This window comes from Perognathus longimembris, chromosome 13 (assembly GCF_023159225.1).
Source record: "Perognathus longimembris pacificus isolate PPM17 chromosome 13, ASM2315922v1, whole genome shotgun sequence".
Classification (NCBI taxonomy): Eukaryota; Metazoa; Chordata; class Mammalia; order Rodentia; family Heteromyidae; genus Perognathus; species Perognathus longimembris.
Genome location: NC_063173.1, coordinates 14,328,110 through 14,354,036, shown reverse-complemented (window position 1 = coordinate 14,354,036; position 25,927 = coordinate 14,328,110). Strand labels below are relative to the sequence as shown.

Here is a 25,927-nt window from a genome sequence, read left to right as displayed (position 1 = left end):
TGTGTGTAGTAGTTCTCTCCCATTGCAGCTCTTATCTATTCATTATTTCCTCTGTGTCTCTGTCCAGAGATCTCTGCTTAATGTTTTTGTGGAGATGAGTGGTTCTTCTGAATTCTAGAGAGCCTTTTTAGGAGCCATTTTCCCTTGTGTGGGGCCCGCTTGTAGAGCTATCTGCAAAGCTAGTTGTCATCTGAACAAGAAAGTATGAGTGTGGGCCACAAAGAGTTCTACAGTGATGGGAAAGAGTTGTCAAGACTCTTTTCCAGGAGAAGAATTAATATCAGGTACTTGTTGAGCTCATATGTCATGAAGTCTGTGTCAGATACTGGATGCATTATCTTTAATAATCCTCTTAGGAACCTCTAATAATAGTAGGCACTGTTATTATTTCATTAATAAACTGAGGAAAAGATTCCCAGAGGTCCACGGCATACAGTAAGTTCATAGAGGATTCAAATGTAAGTCTGCTCGATTCCAGCTTTAATAATGAGATTTTAATTATTTTTGGTAAAGAGAGAAATGGACATGTTCTTTGTGTTCATTTAGTGTGTGGCAGAAGAGGTGCATATTAGATGGAAAGAACATAGTGGTTTAGTGGGAAGGAGATAGGGTGAAAGAGAAGCCACAGTGAGTCACAAACCTCACATTTCTTATTAAGACAAGTAAAACCAAGTTCCTTCCATCTTGTGCCAGTTAGTCTTTTTTTTTTTAAATGGTGCTAAGGATCCAGTCCATCCAAAGGCTTTATGTGCTCAGCAAGCATGCTCTACCACTGAGCTGCTATGTATACACCCATACATCTCTAAGCCTGGGCCTGGGTTGTTGTCATCTTAATATTCAGCACAGGCTGGCCTTGAACACACTACAGCTCAGGATGGCTTCAAATCCTCTTGCTTCTATTTTCCAAGTGCTGGGGGGATTTCTGGCCTGTATCATGATGCCTGGCTTAGCACAAGTTTTATTTTGGCTGGTCACTATACTACATGTAGTATAGTTGGCATCTCTGTTCTTTATAAAAGGGAATTCCAAGTAAAGAAGACAAAGGTAGAAGAAAAGACATCTATAAGAATTAGAACCAGAGGCAGTGCAAGGAGGCAAAGATGCAGAAGAAGAGAGTGGGGTGAGGAGCAGAGGCAGAGAATGATGTACATGCAGATGATGAGAGCCCAGGATGAAAGGGTGGGGGAGTAGATGGGGAGAAAGTGGGGTATTGGTGAAATAGGATGTACTTTGCACACAGCCCTTGGGTAGTGTAGAATAATGCTAACAAGAAAGACTTTAGAGGAAGTGGCTGTGGCTCACGAAGTAGAATGAGCAAAATGAGCCTTGAGCAAAAGGGAGTGCAAGAACAGTCCCCAGTCCTGTAACCCTAGTTACTCAGGAAATAGATCTGAGGGTTGCAGTTTGAACCCAGCCTAGGCAGAAAAGTCCCCATGAGACTCTTATCTCAGTTAACCACTCAAAGACTGGAAGTGGCGCTGTGACTCAAATGGTAGAGCACCAGCCTTGAGCACAAAGAGGTTCAGGGACAGTGCCCAGGCCCTGAGTTCAATCCCCTCAACAAAGAAAAAAAGAAAGAAAGAAAGAAAGAAAGACTTTAGAGTGATAAAGAGCTCTTAACAAGTCTCATCCGTCAGGCTGCAGGGATGGTCACACACATCTTTCTTCATACCTTATTTGAAACTTTTATCCTAGAATTGAGAACTTTTGAGATTATAGGAAGGGACTATATCATATATTAAGGAATACTCTAGTGGGATTCAGGGCAGTGCTCTGTAGTTAATCACATCAACATTTTTCTCCAGTTAATGTATGGATATTTGCATTAAAGGAGATAAAGACTATAAAGAGAATCATGATGGCTGAAGTCAGGTTTTGGACCAAAGTGATGGGGGTGGGGGGGAAACCTTATTTCTTCAGTTTTTTTTTTTTTCATTTTGAAATTGTAGGTAAATGGACTGTATCATAGAGTTAATTTTTCTCAGGCTTTGATGAGGAAGGAAAGAATGCTGGAATAGCTTTCTAATTGTATCATGTGGTAGGTATGTAATGCAGCCTCAATCCAGAGCAAAATATGAATGTCCAAAGTGTATAGTTTTGGCTTGAAGGGAGCAAGTTCTTAAAATTGACAACACACAGCTTTGGAGCCAGCTACCTTGCACTTGTGTACAACCAGGGGTTGAAGGTGCCTTAGAAGAATCTTCCTGTGGGGAGAGGAAGGCGGGATTCATTGCTTATGAACATTGGCTGCCCGTGATTTTCCTTTTCATATATGAGAGGGAAAAGCAAAAAAAAAAAAAAAAAAAAAGGTGTATGTATACATATGTGTGACACGGGATAATCACACAGGAATTTCTCTATATTTCTTTATAATGTTGTAATAAATATCTTACTGCATATGTGTTTGCTGACATCTCAGTTATTTCCTCAGGATACGTTTATTAAAGGAGACTCATGAAGAGGATATGGACATCTTAAAACACTCACGATCCATTAGGATTAATTTATGTCACAGGTATCCACAAAATCACTGCAGAAGTCCATGAAAAAATAAAAGTCTTGACAATGAATGAACTCACACTTGGGTTGCCTGTAGATATTCTCCTCATTTACTTGGGTTCAGTGTGACAACATCTGAAAACCATGCCGATCTTCTGGGCCATCGCTTGAGTTCCTTGTTTGTAAGGATCTGGTGAGACCCTTGCATGATCCCAGAGATGGCATCATCTGCTTTCTTTGGGTCTACAGTTGCCTCTTCTGTTTGGTGACCCGTGGCGCTCACCCCAGCTGCTTGCGGTGTATGAGCTGGGTTGCTCCTGTTAGGTTTTCATGGCTAACACAGTTATCGACATGTGGTAATAAAAGCTTTCTTGGAGCTTGGGTCTGCCTGTGCAGACTGCACCAGACCTAACAGTGACCTGCCTTCTATTTGAGTTTATACTCTTTATGAACTCCTTCCTGGTATGAAAGACTATTCTACAGTTTCCTTCCATTGTACAATCTTAGCTAAAACCCAGTGTTAGGCCGCACCCTGCCACTTCCTGTTTACTTTCTCTATACTTTGTCAGCTACAGCAGTGTGAAATATTCCTTTTTCACTATATTGAACCAACATTGATGCTTACAGTAACATTGAGAGGACAGATACAGGTGCTGATGGGGATTAGATTGGAGGCTTTTATGTTCTTGTTTGAATTGCACACAAAGGCAGTAGGGCAGTGGCTGGCAAGGAAGTGATGTGATCTGGGATATTAATTATTTTTTTCATTTGGGATTCTGTCTCTGAAGTTGCAGGCCCAGAGAAAGATGTTGTGGCTTTGGTGGGAGCTGGGGATGGGAAAAGAGACCAAGAGGATTATCTGAATGGGGAAGGTTTCCAACCCATGTTCTACTTAAATTGGTATGACAGGGTACACTTACCTAGAACACTGAGGATGGCTGAAAATGGAAATCTGGCCCCAAGCTAGGGAAAGCTTTGATCCCGGACTAGTACTCAAGTGGTTTACACACCAGAGGTAGTTTACCCTCTGTGGGAGTGCCAAGTCTCCATATTTGGGATTGATAGAGGAGTTAGGCAGATTTAAAATAATGGGCTGGCTGGGTGGGGGGTTATTAAAGAGATTTCAGTTAGATCTTATGATCTCCACTTTAGGGCCTCTATCTTCTTAGTTTCCCTGTATGGTAATGTGTAGCTCCCTACCTCTACCTCCTTCCAAGCTGGACACGTGGCTAGGATAAAGTCTACTGATGCCAGTATGGGTATCACAGCAAATATCTACTGAGTGATTACCACAGTCATACCCATAGAACAGATGGCATAACTCACATGTACACTCCAGACATTGCTCCAGGTAAACCTTTCTCCACCCCTAGGCCCCAGTGTTACCTCTGTCCACTAGAACTGGCCTTTTCTGAATGTGAATGTTGCCAGGAGCCGGTCCCTGATCTGCTTGGTGCGGGCACCATAGATGAGGGGGTTGAGGGCTGGTGGCAGCAGCAGGTAGATGTTGGAGAGCAGGATGTGCACAGGCTTAGGAACAGTGTGACGACCAAAGCGATGTGTGAGGTAAGAGAACAGACCGGGCACATAGAAGGCCAGAATGACACAGATGTGAGAACTGCACGTCCCAAAGGCCTTGGCACGGGCTTCCCGAGTTGGCAGCTGAAGCACAGTATGGGCAATGAGTCCGTAGGAGCCAGCGATGCCCAGAATGTCCACGCCTGACACAGCCAGTGAAAGTGCCAACCCATATAAGTTGTTAGCCCGGGTGTTCCCCACCACCAGCTCTACCACTGCCATGTGTGCACAGTAGGCATGGTGTATGATCTTGGCGTGGAAGTGCTCAAATCGTGCCACCAGCAGAGGGAAAGGTACCACAATGGCCACAGCTTTCAGTGCCAGTGCCAAGACAGCATAGCCCACGCGGGCTTTAGTGACGAGGATAGAGTAGTGCAGTGGGCGTCCTACAGCCACGGCACGATCACAGGCCATGGCCAAAAGCACACCAGACTCCACGGCGGTCAGCGCATGTACAAAGAACATCTGGATCAGGCAGGCAGCATAGGGCACAGGTCGAGGCCCAAGCCATAGCACAGCCAACAGCCCTGGGGCTATAGATGTGGCTAAACCCAAGTCTGTGGCTGCCAGTGTAGCCAGAAGTAGAAACATGGGCTGGTGCAGTGTGGGGTCTATCCACATCACTGTCAGCAGTGCTCCATTACCTAGCAGGGCCAGCAGATACATAGGCCCAAATAGTACTGTTAGCCAGGCCTGGGCACCCCCTAACCCTGGGATGCCAGTCAGTATGAAGAAAGCTGGGCGTAGGAAGGTAGAGTTGGAATGTAAGGTTTCTGCCATCCTTGGGGTGAGGGGATGAGGCCAGAGGGCTCAGGGGGGCATGATTCCTGACAGAGGAAGGACAAAAGGAGAGGCTTAGGGAGTGTCACAATGATACAAAGCCATTCATGGTGTTGGTATAGATGCAGTAAAGGGCCTGGAACATTACAGGAGTATAACTTGCTTGGGTAATTAAAGCCATCCTTTCCTTCTAAATCCCATGCATGCTATAGGGGAGATGCAGGGGCAGTGATAGGGAGAAGTAGTTAGGAAGCAGGTGACTGCGGCAGTGGCTAGAAAGGCTAGAGTTCTCTACTTGGAGGTCAGCGCTGAGGTCAATCCTCTTCTCCGTCAAGGTCTAAGTGGAGCCAGTCTTAGTGTTTATATATGGGTGGCTATCAGATTATGCTGTCCCATTGACCATGTACATTTAAAAGGACTCGAGTTGCAGCTTTCTCCCCCCCTACAATAAGGGTGGGTACAATGATCTTAAGTCTTTCTTAGCTCTAAGATTCTTGAGCCAATTTTCTAAGCAAAGAGGCAGAATAGAAAAAAACAAACAAACTATAACTACACCAATGGGATCTAGGTTGAAGCTAGGAGCCTAGAGTGACAGGAGAAAATAGGTGTGTTTGTAGGTGTGGGGTGCTTACATTATTCTGAAATTGATGCTGAAATAGTAAACTTAAACACCAGGCAGAGAATTAACGCTGGGATGACTGAGCAATGGAGAAAGAGATAGCAGCAAGAAAACAAACTTCCCTTCTTTGTCTTCTTTCATCCTTCACAATCCAGAAGAGGGTTCCACTAGAATCTCAAACCCGAGGTCACCAGAGAGGAGAGGTAGCAGGGAGGAAATGCCCTTGACCCAGAGTAGCAGGTACATGAAGAAGAAGCACCTCTGATGTTGGAGGAAGCAGGACGAATAGATGGATTCCTAAGTGTAGAACAAGGAAGAAGCCACCAACAGAAGGCCGGAGGAGTGATCCTGAGCACAGTGTGTTGGCCGTCTCTCTTCACCTTTGACCAAAGCCTGTGGGGCCATTTATGTGGCTGTTTTTATCTGTTTCCCTCAGGGTGCTCCTTCCTCCCACTTGTGCTATATTAACTCTTCCCTGTTTTCCCTTTGCTCAATGATGATGGGCTTAGCAACTAACTCAGTGAGCTCAGAAAGGAGGCAGAGAAATGGAAAAGCAAAGAAAGAGATGGGTGGAAAGATTTGGGAAAGAACACTTTCTCTCAGAGGTCTTTGCTGGGAAGCCTGGGAGAAAAGACTGCATAATTCTTTCACAGAATTTATCCCATTTATTTGTAATTTTGTCTCATCCCGCTGAATACTATCTTCATTTCTTCATAACATCTAGCACATAGTTGGCTATACACATAGTTTTTTCTCTTTTTTATTAGTATATAGTAATTGTACAAAGAGATTTCACTGAGTTATTTCCACACATGCATATAATGTACTTTGCTTAAATTCACTGTGAAGGTTTTGCATTTGACTGTGGGACAGAACTGCTAGGCCTATAACTAACATGGGAAGCTACAGTTTTAGGAGTCTCAGGTGTTCATGGAGAAGAGTTATTCAGTGTCAACTATACAGTGCCAAATGCAGTTTTTCCTACTACAAAGAAACATCTTTAAAAATACCACAGTATGTAAAAAAAAATCACTCAATAAAACCTAGGGGGCTTATTGGAAAAATGGGCACAATATTTAACTTTATTAATATAGCACTTTTGAAAAAAGGAGTGGAACCTAATAAAAATAGAGGAATTATTTTACACAGGTGAAATGGTTAGAAAACACACAAATATGACATCTTGCCTTGAAGAAGACCTGAGTCTTCTTTATTGAAATGAGTGATAGAAGGATCTTGTAAATGAATGTGAAGCAGAATGGAGCTTAAAAGAAACTGAGGGCTGTACCATCAGAAACAGATGGGTGGAATTCATACCGTTACGTGATAGGCTAAGGTGAGCATGGGATGTTTGAAGTGTGTACATGCTGGGCTTTCCAGCTTGGTTCCCTATGTGCAGTTTTCTCTGCGTACCTTGGTTCTCAAAAATGTAAGCAAACCTGAAAGCCACATGACATTCCGTTTTCTAATATATCAATTGTGTTTGAACTGTTCTCTGGCAAAATGTGTTGAGTCTCTTTGGTGCCTGGCCCTGTGCCATGTAATGGAGACAGTGGCATGACCGTTCATCCCTATTGCTTTCCAGAAGCACATGGTCTGATGGGCAGAGTGATACCAACAATTTGTTGGAGGAAGATGCAGACAATTACATCAGTTCAGGGCCAGTTACAATGGCAGTGAGGGAAAGCAGTCTTTGACTTTTCTTGGGAAGGTCAGTGGAAATGTTCTCTGATCAAAGTAATGACCAACAGTCCCATAGCACTTCTTCTTCTTTTTTTTTTTTTTTGGCCAGTCCTGGGCCTTGGACTCATGGCCTGAGCACTGTCCCTGGCTTCCTTTTGCTCAAGGCTAGCACTCTGCCACTTGAGCCACAGCGCCACTTCTGGCCGTTTTCTATATATGTGGTGCTGGGGAATTGAACCCAGGGCCTCATGTATACGAGGCGAGCACTCTTGCCACTAGGCCATATCCCCAGCCCCCCATAGCACTTCTTATATATTCATGTAACACTTAAGGCCTAATCTTTTAACAGTCATTCAGGGTAACTTGAAGGAGACAAAACTTTTCCCCATTTTACAGAGAATTTAAATAACTTGCCCAAGGTCACACCACTAGTAAATAGCAAGAGTTAGAATACTAATTCAGTCTGGCTTTAGCATATTTATGCTCAGACATTATTACTAAAAGCATTTCAGATTTAGTGCATGGAGTAGTAGGTTTCTATAATAGTTTAGGGGAAAAATTGTACCTGTTTCTGGGATAAAGAAAGCAAGAAACTTTAGAATTGGCCGATGGCTCCCAGATTGCCAACTGGGAATATGTAGGAAGAACTTTTAATTGTTGGGCTGTGTGATCTCTCATGGAGTGAGGAAGGAATGGAACACTCAGAAAGTAAGAGCAGTAGTGAGAGCCATGAAGGAGAAAGCTGGAGGAAAAATGCTTTGGGCCACAAGAGAATGCTAATGAGACTTTTGGCTGTCTTGCACATTTGCTTAAATAAATCACAGACCTTCAGTCCAACGTGGCCAAAAAGGAAGTAATTAAGTTCTTAGAAATCTGCTGTATTTTGAGTACCTCACTCTCTAGTGATCTAAGATACATTGAGAGCTTGATCTCTAGACATTTTCTCGGTCATTTTCTTAGGCTCTACACTTCTAGAAGCTGTCTGAACACAGATTGAGGTTCTCTGGCTAGTCTTTCCATGTGATATTGGAGGAGGTGATTTGACAACATCACTGTCACCTTGTAGAACCCTGTGCCAGAGCCTGTACCTTGCAGTATGCCAGACTGGTGCAGTGGTGGGAGGTGTGGTGGAAGGAGGAGAGGAAATTCATTGCTCTTCTCAGGTACTTCTAAAGCTGGTGTGAAAAGTAAGAAGGCTTAACTTGGGGATTGACTCTGCCTTTATCACTGTGGTTAACCCAGCTACCAAGACCATCTCCCATGCAATGGAGTCCTCAGATATCAACTTCTGTCCTTGTGTCTATGTTTTTCTGCTTTCAGTGGTTCCTGAGCAACAACACATTGGAATGCATTATCCTCTTACACAGTAGATTACACCGACCACTGAGTGGTCTCACCTTAACACTGAATCCTTTTCTGGAAATGTTGGAAGGCCAACTCTCAATGGTCAAATCACAATTCTCTGGTCACTGTGAGAGCCCTCTGTAACCAGTGTCATCACAGTAGTTGAAGGCTTACCCTCTCTTAACTTCAGGAACTGCATCTGTGTCAGGGGGCTCTACTCTATGGAAATGTGGAAAGAGCCATGAAACCACCATTCTGTCTATAGCTTCACTTTTCTCTGTCTCAGGCTTTCTGCTCCTTCAATGTTTGGGTTCTTAATATTCAGTAAAGCTTTGGAGGTCTGGGACTCCCCCATCCCTGGCATAATAGTCTTACACCAAGGCTACCGATTTGAGAGAGCAACTGTTCTCCTTCTTCATTATAATACAATCTGATAAAACTCAAGTTCCAGTAGGGGGATGGAATAGATCTCATCTAGTGTTTACAAACTTCCTTGTGATTTTGCTCTCCTTATATATTTCTTCTTTCTTCACAAAAGAGTTATGTCACAGAATCTCGGTGACATAACCTTTGACCAAATTTATCCAGTCACCGCTTGCATGCTGAATTCTCAGTTGCGATCTCTGTCTCCTAGGCAACATTGTTACTGTGTGGTTAGATTAAGACACTGAAACCCCCTCAATGTATCCAATAATTCTTTGCCCTCAATGAAAGGCAAAGAAAAAATGTTTCTCTTTTTTTCTTTCATTTTTCTTTTTACTAAGTCCCTCAACCAATAGCGATGGAGGAGATGAGTTCTGGAATCATTTTCCAAAGGCTTTTCTTATAGAAAACAAGTAGTTCCCTGTAAATGTTCTACAGCATTCAGAAGTGAAGCATTCCAAAGCTCCTGAAGTGAGACTGGATCAGTCCATCTCTCACCAAATGACTTTCTTGGAGGTACTACATAGTACCTTTATCTTTTCTCTTCCCATCTTCCTTCCTCTCTGTGAGCTCACACTGCACTGGGGGAGTCTTGCAACCCAGAAAGTACTAATGCTGTTCACAGGATTCAGCAACCATTGCTGAGTAGTCATTGCATGTCAAATATAGTCCTGTGGATACATAAACAGACTCACTACATTTATTAGGGATTGCATGTTTGTATCTTCCTACCCCAAATTGGCATGTTGCAACCACAATCTACAGTGTCATAGTATTTGGAGATGGAGCCTTCAGGACACAACTAGAATTAGATAAGATCATGAGGGTAGGGTGTCCTGAATGAGATTAACGTCCTTGTAAGAAAAAGGAAGAACACACACACACACACACACACACACACACACACACACACACACACTTCTCTCTATGGTATTGTGTAATGGCACGCGACATGGACTAAGACAATATTGAAATAGCCATTAAGACCTATCTCATTAGGAGCCTGTGTATCTGTCACTTCTTGATCTCCATTGGCATGTATCTTATTTCATACCTCACAACCTTATTCTGGAATATTGCAGCAGCCTTATATAACTGATTCCCTTACCTTCATTCTGTATTCTTTGTATCTTTTTAAACCATGCTTTCATTTGAGAAGTGACTGAATACGCATTCATCTATTAGAATCGAATCTGCAGTGTGATGGCATTTAGAGATGAGGCTTTGGGAGCTAATTAGGTTTTGAGTGTAGAGCTCTCATGAAACCCCAGAGAGTTTTCTTATCCCTTCCATCATATAGTAAAACAGAAGGAAGATAGCTGTTAGGAGCCAGGAAATAAGCCCTCAACAGACCCTGCCACTGTTCACACCTTAGTTTTAGGCTTTCAAGAATTGTGAGAAATAAATTTTCCTTTAATGGTGCAAATATTTTAACCAGCTTTTTATTTACTCTGTTCCTTCTTTTCTTGAAACTATATTGGGTTACAGGCCCTCCAGCGTGACTTTGGTGTATTTCTCTTAGTTCTATTTCCCTTAATTGGAGACTAAGTTCAAGACTAAGTCTTAAATCTTGAAATGGCTTTATGTTTTTTTTTCCTTATCAGCTGTGTAGTTCTATCTAAGCCTCTATTTTCTCACCTGCAAAATAGATATAATAATAGTGCCCTTTCTAACTGTTCTAAAAAGTGAGATAATTTATGTTGAAAGGTTAATATAGTGATAGGGATGTAGTAAAGGCTTAATAAGTACTTATTGATAGGACTTACCACCACCTTTATGTTATATCTCAAAGTACAGTACATATTTTTTTTGTCTAGAGCTACTAATTAGTCTTGGAATTAGTGCTACCTCTTGGCACCAATGGAAGGCTTTTCATTTCTCCTGTGGTTTACTGACCGCATGCTCAGTGATCCCAGGGGTGACATTGGCCCCTCCTTCTAGAAGATGGGAGGCAATGGTCTCCCAGACTCTAGATATAAAGTCCTAACTGGGGTTGGAAAAGTGATCTTCCCTCAGGCCAACATGACCAGTCTTCAGCCCTCTCATGTCTTATCATTCCTCCTCTTGCAGAATAAGCAAAGTGTTTTTTTTTTTTTGTTTTGTTGTTGTTTTCATTTCAACCACTTTCTCAATCAATGCAATAGGTAAGTTTCAGGTCACTGGTGATGGCAGAAGGAGGGACTGGCAGCAGTGTGTGTATGTGTGTGTTTGTGTGTGTGTGTGTTTAGGAATATATTTGTAAAGGCCAAAGACTGAGGCTGGGAGAGGGAACAGAACACTGCATTGACTGAGGCATCAGTAGAACCAGGTAGTGGACACTGGTGGAGCTAGAAATGGGAATAGGGAAAGGGGCCAGGAAAAACACCGAGGGGATGTGATGAAAAAAAAATGCTTGATTAAAGGTTGGAAGTCAGTGTATGGAGTTTTCAAAATGATATTATACAAGAGAAGAGGATTAGTCATAAAAATTATGTAGATTTTTGGTCATAATCTTGTGTGTGGTGTAACAAGCAAAGCTACTGGAGTGAAAAGGGAATTTAGTAATCCCATGGTTCACTTGTTCAAATATTGCAAAAGTGCTTGCCATGTTCCGGGCTCTCTGCTTAGCGCTATGACCTCTTCAGTGACAGAGTGAGGAGAATTCTGGGAGACTAAACTTGAAATACCATCTGCATTCTGCTTCATGTCCTGCATTTTGCAGAAAGGTTATTAATGGAGCTGTGGTTCTCCGTAGGTTTATACATCATAAGAAAGGGGGGTGATATTTACATTTGATAAAATACCACCTGTTCCTCAAATTTGGAAGGAATCCCAAAAATATTTAGAAGGCATAAAAGAAACGAGTAGGTGGATATTTTCTTGAGTCATAATAACTGCCAGAGGCTGGGGCGGGGGAAGATTGCAGACATGTTGGACAGGACACATAACGTTTCAGTTAAGCAGGAGGAATAGGAGATCTATTTTATATCATAGTGACTGTAGTCAATAACAGTATAGTATTGGCTGAAAATTGCTGAGTGTAGACTTTGTATTTCCCCCATCAAATGATAAATGTGTGAAATAATATACGTGCTAACTAACTTTGTTTAGCTATACCACAATGTATTTTACACATATAAAATATCATTGTATAGATGTATTTCTTATTGGGTAATTAAAATAATTTCAAAACATTGATTCATTATTAAGGGTATGTCAGTTAAGGGAATCTTAGTGCCTCTCAGCATGAGTCACAGTAGTTTTAGGTTATGAAAACACTTTAAATACTGCTTTTAAGTGCCTGTGATCAAGAGTGAGAGATAAATCTGAATTTTCTCTAATATATAAAAAGGTAAGCCATTTACAAGTTTTGGTATCACACTATATACATATATGCTATTACACGGAATCACTTTAATTTGTACAGTTAATATAGGTTAATGACAAAAAAAAAATAAGCATGGTTGTGCTGGTGGCAGTGTCCTGGTTTGTAATCTTTTGGGTAAATGCCAAGGAGTAGAATTGCTGGATCGTAGGGTAGTTTTGTGTTTCATTTTTTGAGAAACCTCCACACTGCTTTCCAGAGTAGCTGAACCCACCAACAGTGTATTAGAGTTCCCTTTTGGCTGCATCCTTGCCAGCATTTGTTATCATTTGTTTCTTTAGGCAACTCCCTATTGAAGGAGTTGGCATTACCAAAAGTGACAGCTGGGTAGGACTTGCAAGAACTGAAGAAGATACTAGAAAGAGAAAAAGAGGGAAGAAACAGGTCAGGGCTTGTTTTTCCTTAGTCTGGTCTGAAATTGCTCTGTAGTTCCCACTTCAGGTTCCTTGGTGGTTGTGCCTGAAGCTACTCCTGTCACACCACGGTGTCCCTGGAGCTTCTCTAAATAACAGAGGGGGGTTCTCTTTGTTTCTGCTGAAACCCGGGGGGGGGGGGTGTTTTCCAGAGCACTTGCCGGAAGCCTGATGCGTAGTTCTGAGCCCACTAAGTGCATCACTGGTGGACCTTTCCAGTGTACCTGAAGGCCTTTGGGTCTAGGATCAGAGACACCAAGTTCATCTGAGAGACCTGTTCTCAGGCTACTTTTTTCTCCTTGGATACTTCTTTCATTTATGTGTCTCCTCTTAACCTCTTTGGAGGAAAGGAGTTTCCTGGGTGAAAAGTAGGACTCTAGTATAGCTAAATATTCATTAAGATGTTTTGCTTACTGGAAAAAAACATAAAATGGTGGCTAAACAGTTAAATAATCAGGATGATGAAATAACAGTAATCCCTATTTCTGAACACGTTATATAGATGGATGTACTCTGCTAATTCTTAGAATTACTTCCTGTGGTTTACTATTGTCTGTGTCATGCAATTGAAAAAAAAAAAAAAAGAGGAAGGTGTGTAGAAGGAAAGTACCACTTCTGAGCTTTCCCCGCTAGTCAGGAATGCTTTTTCAGTTGAGATGAGGACCTTACAAACATACTTTTTCCCCTGCGTAGGCTGTCCTGGTACCCAGATCTTCTTGATCGCCACATCCCCAGTAGATACGATGACAGGTATGCGGTATTAGTGCCTGGCCCTTAATGCATTTCAGTAGCAGGGAAACCTGACTCTTTCTGAGGGTTTGAGAAAAAAATGAGCTGGAAAGGAGCATGTGTTAGTAGAGCAAGTAGAGGGAAGGGGAACAGAATGTATTGATTTCTCAGAAGGTATCTGAGGTACTGTTGTTTGAATAGTTTCATGGAGAAGTCGATCTAGACACAATCAAGAGCCATTTATATGGAACTATCTGGGAATGATTGTAAGGTGATGAATACAGGCCCTTATCAGTTTCACCACCATCACATTCAAGCAATGTGACCACAAAAATTCTACATGCAAATGAAACACCAAGGGCCTGAGGTGATTTCTACCCCCAAGTGTGCATTCTCTAGGGGACTCTGGCAGTTTGTTTTTAGAAATCAACACTATCTTTTGTGATTTCTGTATGCCCTCAGAGGTGCTTTCCTATCATTTTCAGTGGACGTGTCAGCTTCTGAGCTAGTGCAGAAAACACAGTATACATCATGACTGATGCCAACATTACCATCTTCCATCCTGCTGCTTTTGTCCTACTTGGCATCCCTGGGTTGGAGGCATATCACGCGTGGTTGTCTGTACCCCTTTGCTTCATGTATGTCACCGCAGTCCTGGGGAACAGCATCCTGATAGTGGTCATCGTCACAGAGCGGGGCCTTCATGAGCCCATGTATTTCTTCCTCTCCATGTTGGCCATCACAGACATCTTCTTATCTACCACCACTGTGCCCAAGGCCCTGGCCATCTTTTGGCTCCATGCTCACGATATTACCTTTGATGCCTGTGTCACTCAAGTGTTCTTTGTGCACACGATGTTTGTGGGGGAGTCAGCTATCCTGTTAGCCATGGCCTTTGACCGATTTGTGGCCATCTGTGCCCCACTGAGATACACAGCGGTGTTAACATGGCCGGTGGTCCGAAGAATTGCTCTAGCCATTGTCATCCGAAGCTTCTGTATCATCTTCCCAGTGATCTTCTTGCTGAAGAGGCTGCCGTTCTGTCGAACCAACATCGTCCCCCATTCGTACTGTGAGCATATTGGAGTGGCTCGTTTAGCCTGCGCTGACATCACTGTTAATATCTGGTATGGCTTCTCAGTGCCCATTGTCATGGTCATCTTGGATGTGATCCTCATCACTGGGTCTTACTCATTGATTCTCCGGGCAGTGTTTCGTTTGCCTTCCCAGGATGCTCGGCACAAGGCCCTCAGCACTTGTGGGTCCCACCTCTGTGTCATCCTCATGTTTTATGTTCCTTCCTTCTTTACCTTACTGACACACCGCTTTGGGCGTAACATTCCTCGACATGTCCACATCCTCCTGGCCAATCTTTATGTGGTGGTGCCCCCGATGCTCAACCCCATTGTCTATGGTGTGAAGACAAAGCAGATCCAGGAGGGGGTGGCCCACTGGTTCTTTGATATCAAGACTTGGTGTCGCTCCTCTGCCCTGGGCTGATGGTCCCCAGGAGTCTTCATGCCCAGCGTCATCAAGGAAGGCAGATTTCCTAGACTTAGATGCATTTCCTTTCCTTCTTTGTCTTCTATCTCTTTCTTTTCATCTCATTGCTTTTCCTGTGTTCTCCTCTAGTTCTTTCACTTTGTTTCTTTCTCCCAAGCCATTGTTTCCTCTACTCTCTTCATTTATTCCTTTCTAAAATGCAGAAATGACAACTATGTGTACATGCCTCTGGCTTGAGCTTTTGGGGTTCTAAGTAAATCAGTTTATTCTTCAGAAGCATGGAGAACTGAACTTCACACGAAGTGAAAGTTATAAACATATGTATAAAAATAATTCTTATTTAACAAGGGAAGGGGTCCTTTTTGTCTTCCTTTTTAAATCCCAAAATGTGCTTGGATTCTTTATACAAAATTAAGTAGCTCTCCACTACATTCTATAATTTCTCCAGAGAAGTTAAGGATTCTACCTTTGTATGTCTGGTGTAGTCTAAACAAATTTGTAACTATGTACAGTGAATTGTAATGAGCTTCACATTTATTTGTAGCCTCAACTGACTGTAAACTCTTTGAAATCTTTCATGTTTGTACCATAAATACATTAAAAATACAGTAACAAAAGTGTAACAAATGTAAAGACTTCATTAGCTTTTATTAATGACTCTAGAATTGGGCAGCTCCTCATTGTGAACAATAGAATAAATGACTAATAAGTCAGTCAAAGAAGATTGGCTTTATAACCAGAAGAGGGCTAATGAAAACTAAATCAAAACGAATAGTAGGTTGTCTGGCCCAAAGCTACTTTCTCTAATGAGTTAAAACAGAAGGGACTTGCAAAGGTGTTTGATTTAATTCTTGAAATCTTCTGACACTGCAGATGGAAAAAAAAGTTTCCCCCATCCCTCCTCCTCAAAAAAGATACTTGAAATTTCTTCTATTTTTTTTTTAAAACTAGGATACTAGGTTCCACCTCTGATAATGCCAGACAGGGTAATTCAGGTATTCCCAGATAACAAGTAATAATGATGTACATTACAAAATAGGCATGAAGATATCTTTTTAAACTAGTCAATTAGTATCTAAGACCTGACTGAAAAGAAAGCTTGGAGAGATGTCCTTTCAGTTCCAACGTAGAACAAGAATTTAGAAGAATTTAGAAGAATTAGAGGCCTCAAATTCTCTAGAATCTCCTTTGTTTTGAAAAACTTACCCATTACAGCGTTTAGTTAATTACATAGGAGATTTCATTTTACTGTGGTCTGATCTGCAGTCTAATGCAGGAGGCTAGTCCAAAACAATGGCCTCACATAGACTATGTTTAACTGCAGAAAACTGTGTCAAGACAAAGGCAATATGTATGGAAATACATATATGCACATGTGCACACACCCAAAAGATAGCAACCTTTATTCATTCCATGACTTCCTCTCTGGTTTCAAATAAACATCTTTCTACTTCTTGAAGGAGAGATGGTTTTTTGTTGGAGGAAGTAGGTGATGGGGGGGGTGTGTCTTCCAGTATGCATCCTAGTTTTGTTATCCTAGCTATTTGGAGGCTGAAAATAGAAGGATTGCAATTTGAGGCCAGTCAGAGCAGAAAGATTTTTGAGATCCCCTTCTCAACCCATACTTGCGTACCAGTGGTTCATCCTTGTCATCCCAAGCTAAGCCATGTATGAGGCTGATTGGAAAGATTGCAGCACCAAGCAAGCTCAGGCAAAAACATCTGTGAAATTCTATTCCTAAGTAGGGAAGCTGGACATGGTAGTATGCACCTATGATCCCAGAAATGACTGGAAGCCTACTATTGGCAGATTGTACTTTAGGTGTGTGCCCAGGGGAGAAGGAAAGTTATTATTTTTAATAACTAATGGAAAACAGGGTTAGAGGCATGGTTTAGTGGTAGGTAGTTCACACCCCCATTATTACACACATAAAAATGTTATTTAAGTTGTTTACGGCAAGTATTTTCTCAGGCAATGGAGAACATTGTTACTGTATCTAACCAATATCTAGTGTAAAATTCAGTTAGATTCAAGTTATTTCCTAAGGTAGCAATGTTTCTGGAACAGGTTTGTGTGTTTAAAATGAGTGCTGTAAAAGCAATTGTATCCTTTCTGTCTTATTTTCAAGCTTCTTCCTTTCCCATCATGACTGTAAGTGTATGAAGTGATTGCTTAAGTAAAAGGCATCTCCAGTTCACCTATTTCTCCTACAATTTTCCCTATAACACCCTTGTATCCCTTTCACTGCTCAACCTCTTATAAGAGATATCTTTACGTATCACCTTCACTTCCTCAGCTTTCTAGTCTGTGGGCATCTATCTGGTGCTGTGTTACCATAATAAAGTTGCTCCTTCTAAGTACCTCTGTGTTGCAAAATCTAACCAGCGTTGTGTTACGGGAGTCTCACTTGGGAACAGATGGCCCATTCAAATCAGAATAATTTGAGAGGGGCTTCTTTACAAAAGTACATCGATAAGTGTGTAGTCAGTAAAAGCTCCGAAGTGACAGCATGGTGTCCTATGGCTGGTAATAGCAATTGTCACTCCCTTCAGACCTAAAGGGGAGAGCCCCTGGAATCTTGAAGCAGAAATTGAGATAGAGCAGCTTACTTTAACAGTGTTTTTGGTTTAAGTTGTTGAATTTATCCTAATTCTTCAGAAGTGAGGGTGTGTCTTAAAACTAACAACATGATTTTCATGTTGATTTTTTTGAGATGTTTAAATGTGTATGATGTTAAAATTGTTCTGGACAGAATAAACAAACACTTGACTTTTTGTCTCCCTGATGCTATTCCTATTAATAGAGGAGAGAGCACATACCAATTATGGAAATTCTTCTCTGCTAAAACAAAAGGCAAGCATGAGCTTGGGTATGGGAATGGGGTGGTATGGGTCCAGGCTGGGAAAACACTGAAAGTGGACAGAGTGATTGATGGGGTATCTGTGGAGCACATTAAGTTATTCCTGAGGTTGTGAATGTTTTTCTCTGAGATTAGGCCATCTGTGTCTGCTAATTGGCGTTTATAAAAGTCACCCACACTTCCACAGACACTGAGAGGTGGGTGCTATCTCCTTCAATGTCCATATTTCAAGAGATGTTTGCCAGGTCCTTGAGAAAGACATTACCTGGCCCATAAAGTGGTTAAGAAGCTAGGAGATGTATGTGTATTTCACAGAGGCAGTAAAAGTATTTATAATGACAAATGATTTTTGAAGCAGATGCCCTAAGAAAAGGGCCAATAGCCTGGATGAAGCACCTTTAAAATTTAGTCAAGCTGAGGGGAAGATTGAAGCTATGTTATTCACTACATGGTTGCTTTCCTTTCTAGTGAAAATCTGAGCATACCAGCAAGATGTGGTGGTACATGCTTAAATCCTAGCATGTAGGAGGTTGAGGCCAGAGGATCACAAGTTAAAAGACATCCTAGACAATATGGTCAGGTTTTGTCTTGAAAGACGAAACAAAAATAAATCTTGTTGCATGCAGTTTCTAGGGGAGACATGGAATGTGGCAATACCATCATTTATGTTTGAGCTTGTCTCCTATAGCTCGTAGGACATAATGGCTTATAGCTATGTGACTCAGTCTCCAATATTTTGAGGTTACCTATGCATGTGCTTGATTTTTAGCCCAACCCTTTAGGCTTGCCTCGATATTTCTACTGTACTAATTTATTAATTACCTTCTGCCTTTTAAAATATGAAATAACTCTGAATCACTAGTATTATTATTTGTAGCAGTTCTCTTTAAAAAGCTTCACCTTTAAGTTTCTATTTTCTTTTTCTGGCCATTCCTGGGCCTTAGACTCAGGGCCTGAGCACTGTCCCTGGCTTCTTTTTGCTCAAGGCTAGCACTCTGCCACTTCTGGCTGTTTTCTATACATGTGGTGCTGGGGAATCGAACCCAGGGCTTCATGTATATGATGCAAGCACACTCTTGCCACTAGGCCATATTCCCAGCCCCTGTATTTGTATTTTTATAATACTATGAAAGCTGCCTCTCATCTGCTGAAGACTTCATATTTTCTGTCACATTAGTGGCCCTACGTATCGTCAGTGATGTGTGGGCTGTGGAATGCGTGGGGGTGGGTGGGTAGGAAGTGGGGATGCTCAGTCCCTGCTGCTTCAGTAATCTTTAGAATTGATTCACTTTGGGATTTTGTCAAAACTTTCTTCCCAACTGAGCATTTGATTGATGTTTGCAAATGTGACGCAAGAGGAAAAGGACACATATCGTCAGTTTTTACTGAGTGATTATTTAGCACTCACTCAAGGTTGTCATAGATTTCCTGTATCGTAGAGGCTAGGAAGTGGTCTGGGCTTCCTAAATGAGTTAGAGTTGAAAATCTGATTCATTTCTAACTAATCAGATGTGAGCAAAAGTAAAGTCTGGGTTGCATTTCTTTTCCATTTCTTCATTTCACTTGTCTGGAATATGGAGTCGAGTGTGAAGTAGTCTTAGTTCAAGATGACAGCAGAAAGACAGAAAGAGCTGCGAGGTGGAGGTGCTATAACAATGCCAAACTACCAGATTCTCTCTCTCCCCCTCTCTCTTTCTCTCTTGTATGAGCTATATAAAGTCTAGTTTTTTTTAACCTTTGTATTCTAGTTCTTTCTTATACAGCTAAGAATAATGCAAGCTGATATTTTAGCCAGCATGATTATACGTATAAATCAATAATGGAATAGGATTGAGAGCTGATGAATAAATGCTCAGATTAATGGGTTTTCAAGAAAGTACCAAATCAATTAAATGGAGACAAATAATTGTCTTTTCAACAAATAAATGTTAGAACAATTTGATAATTACATTGTAGTTGGACTGATTCTTCACATCACACACAAACATTAATTAAGTATGGATCATAGACCTAAATGAAAGGGCTGAAACTATAAAGCACTTAGAAGAAATGGGAATAAATCTGTTTTCAACTTGGGTTGGTCAAAATGTTTCACCAAAGCACAAGCAAAAGAAGAAGAAAGGTAAAGTGGACTTAATCAAAACTCAAAGCACTTAAGCTTCAAATGATTCCCTAAGAGAACATATGGGTCATATATAGAGCCAAGATCTTGTATTTGGCATGGTGCTGGTGGCTCACACCTGTAATCCTAGTTACTCTGGAGGCTGGGATTTGAGGGTTGCAGTTTGAAGTCAAGCAATGCAGGAAAATCTACAAAACTCTTATTCCAATTAATTACCAAAAAACTGGAAGTGGAGCTGTGGCTCAAGTGGTAGAGTGGTAACTTTGAGCACAAAAACTCAGAGATAATGTCAGGCCCTGAGTTCAAGTCCCAGGACACACATACACACACACACACACACACACACACACACACACACACACACACACACACACCAATCTTGTATTGGAGCCAGATTACACCTGAAAGCCCAGATATTCATAAGGCATAGGCAGGAGGATGAGAAGTACAAAAGCCAGCCATGGAAAAGTTGGCAAGACCTGTGTGTTTACAATTAGAAATAGCAGAGAAAAAAAAAAGAAAATTGATGCCACAGAGCAAACTGTTATCCAAAATGTGGAGACAGGTGAACACAGAGAATTACAGCTCTGCTCAGGCCACAGGTGTCAGAAACAACTGGAGACAGAAACTGAGAGGGAGGACAACTTCAAGGAAAATTTCAACAAGTTTCTGCAGGATAAATGGTGCCAGCATGAGAGTAACGCATGTTTGGAGGTGGCCTCGAGGAGGTCCACACTTATTCCCAAGTGCCCCAGGCAGTGTCGTGGTCAAGGTCCAACCTTTGAGGCTCCTACAATTTCTTTTAGGAATGGGACAACCTCTAAATTCTTGTTCTACGTTGGAACTGAAAGGACGTCTCTCCAAGCTTTCTTTTCAGTCAGGTCTTAGATACTAATTGACTAATTTGCTAGTTTAAAAAATATCTTCATACCTATTTTGTAATGTACATCATTATTACTTGTTATCTGGGAATACTTGAATTACCCTGTCTGGCACTATCAGAGGTGGCACCTAGTATCCTAGTTTAAAAAAAAAAAAAACAACAGAAGAAATTTCAAGTATCTTTTTTGAGGGGGAGAGATGAGGAAAACTTCTTTTTTCATCTGCAATGTCAGAAGATATCAAGAATTAAATCAAACACCTTTGCAAAAAAGGAGGTCATTTTATTTGTCCATTTCAGGTGGTTTTTATTTATTTTTCTTGGTCATGTTTCTGTTCTTGAAAGGTAGGATCACTGTTAAAAACAGAGACAAAAATACATGGTCCGGTTCTGCTTTATCCATAGACAGAATCGTGTCTGTGCCAACTGGTTGACTCTGTCAAAGGGAAGATAACTCACATGTATGACTTTCAGGACCTAAGGTTCTCATACTTGAGTTGCCTTTACCAGGGTCTACCATAAGGCCATGTGATTGGGTCAGGAAGTTTTCCAACCTTATCTGCATTACTATGAGCTAATATTCCATTCCTTAGACCCATTCTATGATATTGAAATCAATACAATTTTACTAACTTCCTCCAAATATGCCATTTCTCTTAGGGGAAAATTTTCCTTTAGAGAGCTTTAATGCTGCTGGTGAACTATAAGAACTCATTGTATTTTTCTTAATTCATTAGAGAAGTTTAAGTAGTGTTGATTTGGTTTTTTTTTTTTTTAGTTTTAGGATGTTTCTTTTAGGATTTTACTGCAAATTAATTCAAAAATTGGTAGAGAGTTTGTGAATCGACACAATATTTTGTACTATTCTCTTAACTAAAAAGGCCTTCTGAAGTGATTCTGTGTAGAGGGTTTCGAATTTACTGTATTTATTATTAGACAGGAAAAATTATGAACAATTTGTAAATGGGATCTTACTAACATAGGAAGTAATATACAATTTCAACTGCTTTTATCATAATAATTTGACCTTTTTCAAGTCAAATTAATTTGGCTTTGTGGGGCTGAATTGAGAGAAAGGGTTAAACACAGAAGTCTGGAAGATTAACTTCATGGTGTCAGAACTCACTCTGTAACTTCCTGTTCCACCATGGAAAAGTTTCTCAGATTGGTTGCCACAACTGTACAATGTATAAATAACTGTAATTGCTTCATAGGATTGTTATAGGAATTGACAGTTAATATTTGTGACATGCCTAGGGTAGTGCCTTGTAGATATACTGTCAGCTATACAAAAAATTAATTTGAACTGATGTTGCTAGGAATCTGGAGAAATGGATTTTTTTTTTGTCAGTCCTGGGGCTTGAACTCAAGGGCTGAGCACTGTCCCTGGCTTCTTTTTGCTCAAGGCTAGCACTTGAGCCATGGTGCCACTTCTGGCCTTTTCTATATATGTGGTGCTGGGGAATCAAACCCAGGGCTTCATGTATACAAGTCAAGCACTCTTGCCACTAGGCCATATTCCCAGCCCAAGAAATGGAATTTTCACTTGAGTCATATTGGCTCCCAAGCCTGTTTTTTTTTTCTTTTTTCTGCAATGCTGCCTTTAATCCTCTTTCATTTCAAATGGGTTCACCTGCACAGGTTCATATCTTCATCCCACTAAGCACTCCCCGGAACGCCGCTCTCAGCTCCCGTGTCCTAAGAGCATACACCAGAAGGTTAAGTGATGGGGGCATAACAACATGCAGCACACAGGAATGGTGGAAACCTTTCAGCACACAGAGGAGAACAGGAATGGCCGAAACCTTTTCTCCTGCTAGGCTGGGTGACAGATGCTACACAAACAGCAGTGGCAAAGGAGAATGCGGATGAGGTAGGAGCTGCAGGTACTCGAGGCCTTAGATGTTGCTTCATCAGGGGTTGGCTTCAGCACTGAGTGAGTAATCAAAGCATGGAAAAAAAAGATCAGAATCTTGTCACCCCCAAGCACAAGCCAGACCGTGCCCAACTGGTAAAACCTGTGAGTAGTAAAGTCATCACAGGCCTGTCTAGTGACCTCGAAGTTAGAGCAGGAGCAGTGGTCAGTTTCCTTGCTGGGGCAGTGTTGCCTCTGGGCAGTTAGGACAAGGTGACTAGGACAGTCAGCAGGCCATGCTTTTTTTTTTTTTTTTTTTTTTTTTGCCAGTCCTGGGCCTTGGACTCAGGGCCTGAGCACTGTCCCTGGCTTCCTTTTGCTCAAGGCTAGCACTCTGCTACTTGAGCCACAGCGCCATTTCTGGCCATTTTCCATATATGTGGTACTGGGGAATTGAACCAAGGACTTCATGTATACAAGGCAAGCTCTCTTGCCACTAGGCCATATTCCCAGCCCTGCAGGCCATTCTTGAGCATAGCGTTTGGCTTTGATGTAGAAAGCTTCAGTGACTATGGAAGGACACTGAAGGGAATAACAAATGGCTGCGTATCTATCCACTGCCACACACAGGAAGATGCCCGACTCCATGCACAGAAAAGAGTGCATGGCATAGATCCGAGCAAAACACTCAGGGAGGCTGGTGGTCTTTGCACCAAGTCACATGATTGCCAGGGCCTTGGGCATGCGTGGGGTAGCCAGGCCAATGTCCACCACAGCCAGGATACTAATTGCCTATGCATGGGCTGGTGATTAAGATAAGAAGAACATTAGCAACAATGGAGGGACAAAGGGTGAGGAAATGCAGCAGTGGTACTCAATAGACACCATGTTAAAAATGAATTACACAGCTTGTGGGTGGGGATGGGAGGGAGAAGCAGAGAGAGCGAGGGAAGGGGTGACACTGTCCAAAAAGAAATGTACTCATTACTTGACTTAGGAAACTGTAACCCCTCTGCACACTTTTATAGCAATCACAAATTCAAATTAATAAAAGAACATTGGCAACAAGAGGTAAGAGACAGAGCAGAGCCATGGGTAAGGAGAGCCAGTGCTGCCACTCATAAATGCCTGAGAACCTCATGAGGATGAACTCAGACCCTTGACATTCCCAGCTATATCTGGCAATATCCATATTACAAGTTGTGCTCAACATCTTCCTGTGGATAAAGCAGAATCATAATGAAGCCATGATTAGCTTTTCTGAGTGCTTTTCTTCCTTCCTTCCTTCCTTCCTTCCTTCCTTCCTTCCTTCCTTCCTTCCTTCCTTCCTTCCTTCCTTCCTCTCTCTCTCCCTCCCTCCCTCCCTCTCTCTCTCCCTCTTCCTTCCTTCCTTCCTTCTTTCCTTCCTTCCTTCCTTCCTTCCTTCCTCTCTCCCTCCCTCCCTCCCTCCCTCCCTCCCTCTCTCTCTCCCTCTCCCTTCCTTCCTTCCTTCCTTCCTTCCTTCCTTCCTTCCTTCCTTCCTTCCTTTCTCTCTCTCTCTCTCTCTCGCTCTTTCTTTCTTTCTTTCTTTCCTTTCTTTCCTTCTCAGGGCCTGAGCACTGTCCCTAAGCTTCTTTCCACTCAAAGCTAGCACTCTACCACCTGAGCTACAGTGCCACTTCCAGCTTTTTCTGTTTATGTGGTGCTGAGGAATCGAACCCAGGGTTTCATGCATGGTAGGCAAGCACTGTACCACTCAGCCACATGCCCAGCCCATGAGTGCATTTCTTTATAAACACTGTTACCCCTTCCTTCATTTTCTCCTGCTTGCTTCTCCCCACTCTCCTTCCCTCCAAGTTGTAAAATTTCCAACCTAGTGTGTAGTGAGTATCATTGTTGCATTAGTTCATCCTTTGTTCTTCTATTTCAGTGTTTCCCTTCCCCTTCCATGGATCAGATAAGCTTATATACAAGACAAAGGGTACAGAAAACTAAAACAAAAAAATAGAAGTAACTGCAAACTGATCATAATAAAAGAATCTCCTGTTTCCAATTCTTGGAGTTCATTTTGAACACTTCATTATATATGGTCCTATACACTTAGTGACTGGGCTTATTGTGATCCCCTGCTAGATATATTATAGACATATTCTAGTTATTGCAAATGAGGGAAACCATGCAACTAACATTTTTTGTGGTCTGGATTGCTTTGCTTCATAGAACTTTTTTCAGGTCTTTCCATTTCCCTACATCATTTTTAATCTCCTTGATACCATCAGAAAAGTTCAGAAGAAGATAGTATGACCAAAATAAATTCTAAGATAAAGATTTGAATAGAATAAAACCCAAAGAACCATTTATCTTTATTTTCCTGAAATTCTGAGTGAATTTAAAAAAAATATAGTGAACACAGGTACAAAACAGCACTCTTTCAGATGGTAAACTTCTATTTTCAGAAAGAAAACAACTAGCCATAATGAAAACTCTGCTGATGTTTTTGTTCCAGATAGTGCCTTGTGGTTGGCATATGGATTTTTTTTTTAATTATTAATGCCGGTTCTGAGGCTTGAACTCTGGGTCTAGTTGCTGTCCCCCTGAGCTCTTTATTTTGCTCAAGGCTAGCTAGCATTCTAACCCTTGAAGTACAGAGCCAACTTCCAGCTTTTTCTGTGATTTAATTGGCGATAAGAGTCTTACAGACTTTCCTGCCTGGAGCCGAGATCCTCAGACCTCAGCCTTCTGAGTAGTTTAGGATTCAGGCGTGAGCCATTGGTGCCTGGCTGCCATATATAGAGTCTTGTGCTCATCATCTCATTTAATCCTCACCATTCAGGTACTCTTTTCTTTCTTTTCTGTTTGCCATTTTATTTTATCATATATTTATTTATTTTTCTTCTTTATTGTCAAAGTGAAGTACAGAGGGGTTACAGTTTCATATGTAAAGCAAGTACATTTCTTATCCAACTTGTTGCTTCCTCCCTCATTTTTCCCATCTCCCCCATCCCCACTTCCTCCCCCCCCATGGGTTGTACAGTTGGTTTACACCAATTGGTTTTGTAAGTATCACAGTTGCAATGGTTTGTCTTTTTATCCTTTGTCTCTTGATTTTGGTATTCCCTTTCCCGTCCGTAGTTCCAATACACGTGTATTACAGTATCGGGGGTACTAAGATCAGATACAGTGATAGCAGGGGTAAAACCACGGGAAGGGAATATGGGAGAAAAAAATTAAAGGTACAGTTTCACATGGCATGTTGAAAATAGCAATGACAATGATATACCACTTGTTTCCATAAC

The 25,927-nt window shown here is 41.6% G+C and overlaps 2 protein-coding genes across 2 annotated transcripts; one reads left to right on the top strand and one right to left on the bottom strand.

Moving 5' to 3' along the window:
- Window positions 1-3,551: 3,551 nt before the first annotated feature.
- Window positions 3,552-4,870, bottom strand: LOC125361759 (olfactory receptor 52W1). Its single transcript, XM_048360362.1, has one exon. The coding sequence runs from the start codon at window positions 4,855-4,857 to the stop codon at window positions 3,895-3,897; it is 963 nt and encodes a 320-aa protein (XP_048216319.1). The 5' UTR covers window positions 4,858-4,870; the 3' UTR covers window positions 3,552-3,894.
- An 8,918-nt stretch (window positions 4,871-13,788) lies between these two features.
- Window positions 13,789-15,027, top strand: LOC125361560 (olfactory receptor 52B2). Its single transcript, XM_048360092.1, has one exon. It carries the CDS (start codon window positions 13,964-13,966, stop codon window positions 14,930-14,932), a length of 969 nt encoding a protein of 322 aa, XP_048216049.1. The 5' UTR covers window positions 13,789-13,963; the 3' UTR covers window positions 14,933-15,027.
- The last annotated feature ends 10,900 nt before the right edge of the window (window positions 15,028-25,927 follow it).

Excerpts from the sequence above, each read along its gene's own strand:
- LOC125361759 (XM_048360362.1), bottom strand. The coding sequence starts at position 4,857 with ATGGCAGAAACCTTACATTCCAACTCTACCTTCCTACGCCCAGCTTTC.
- LOC125361560 (XM_048360092.1), top strand. The coding sequence starts at position 13,964 with ATGACTGATGCCAACATTACCATCTTCCATCCTGCTGCTTTTGTCCTA.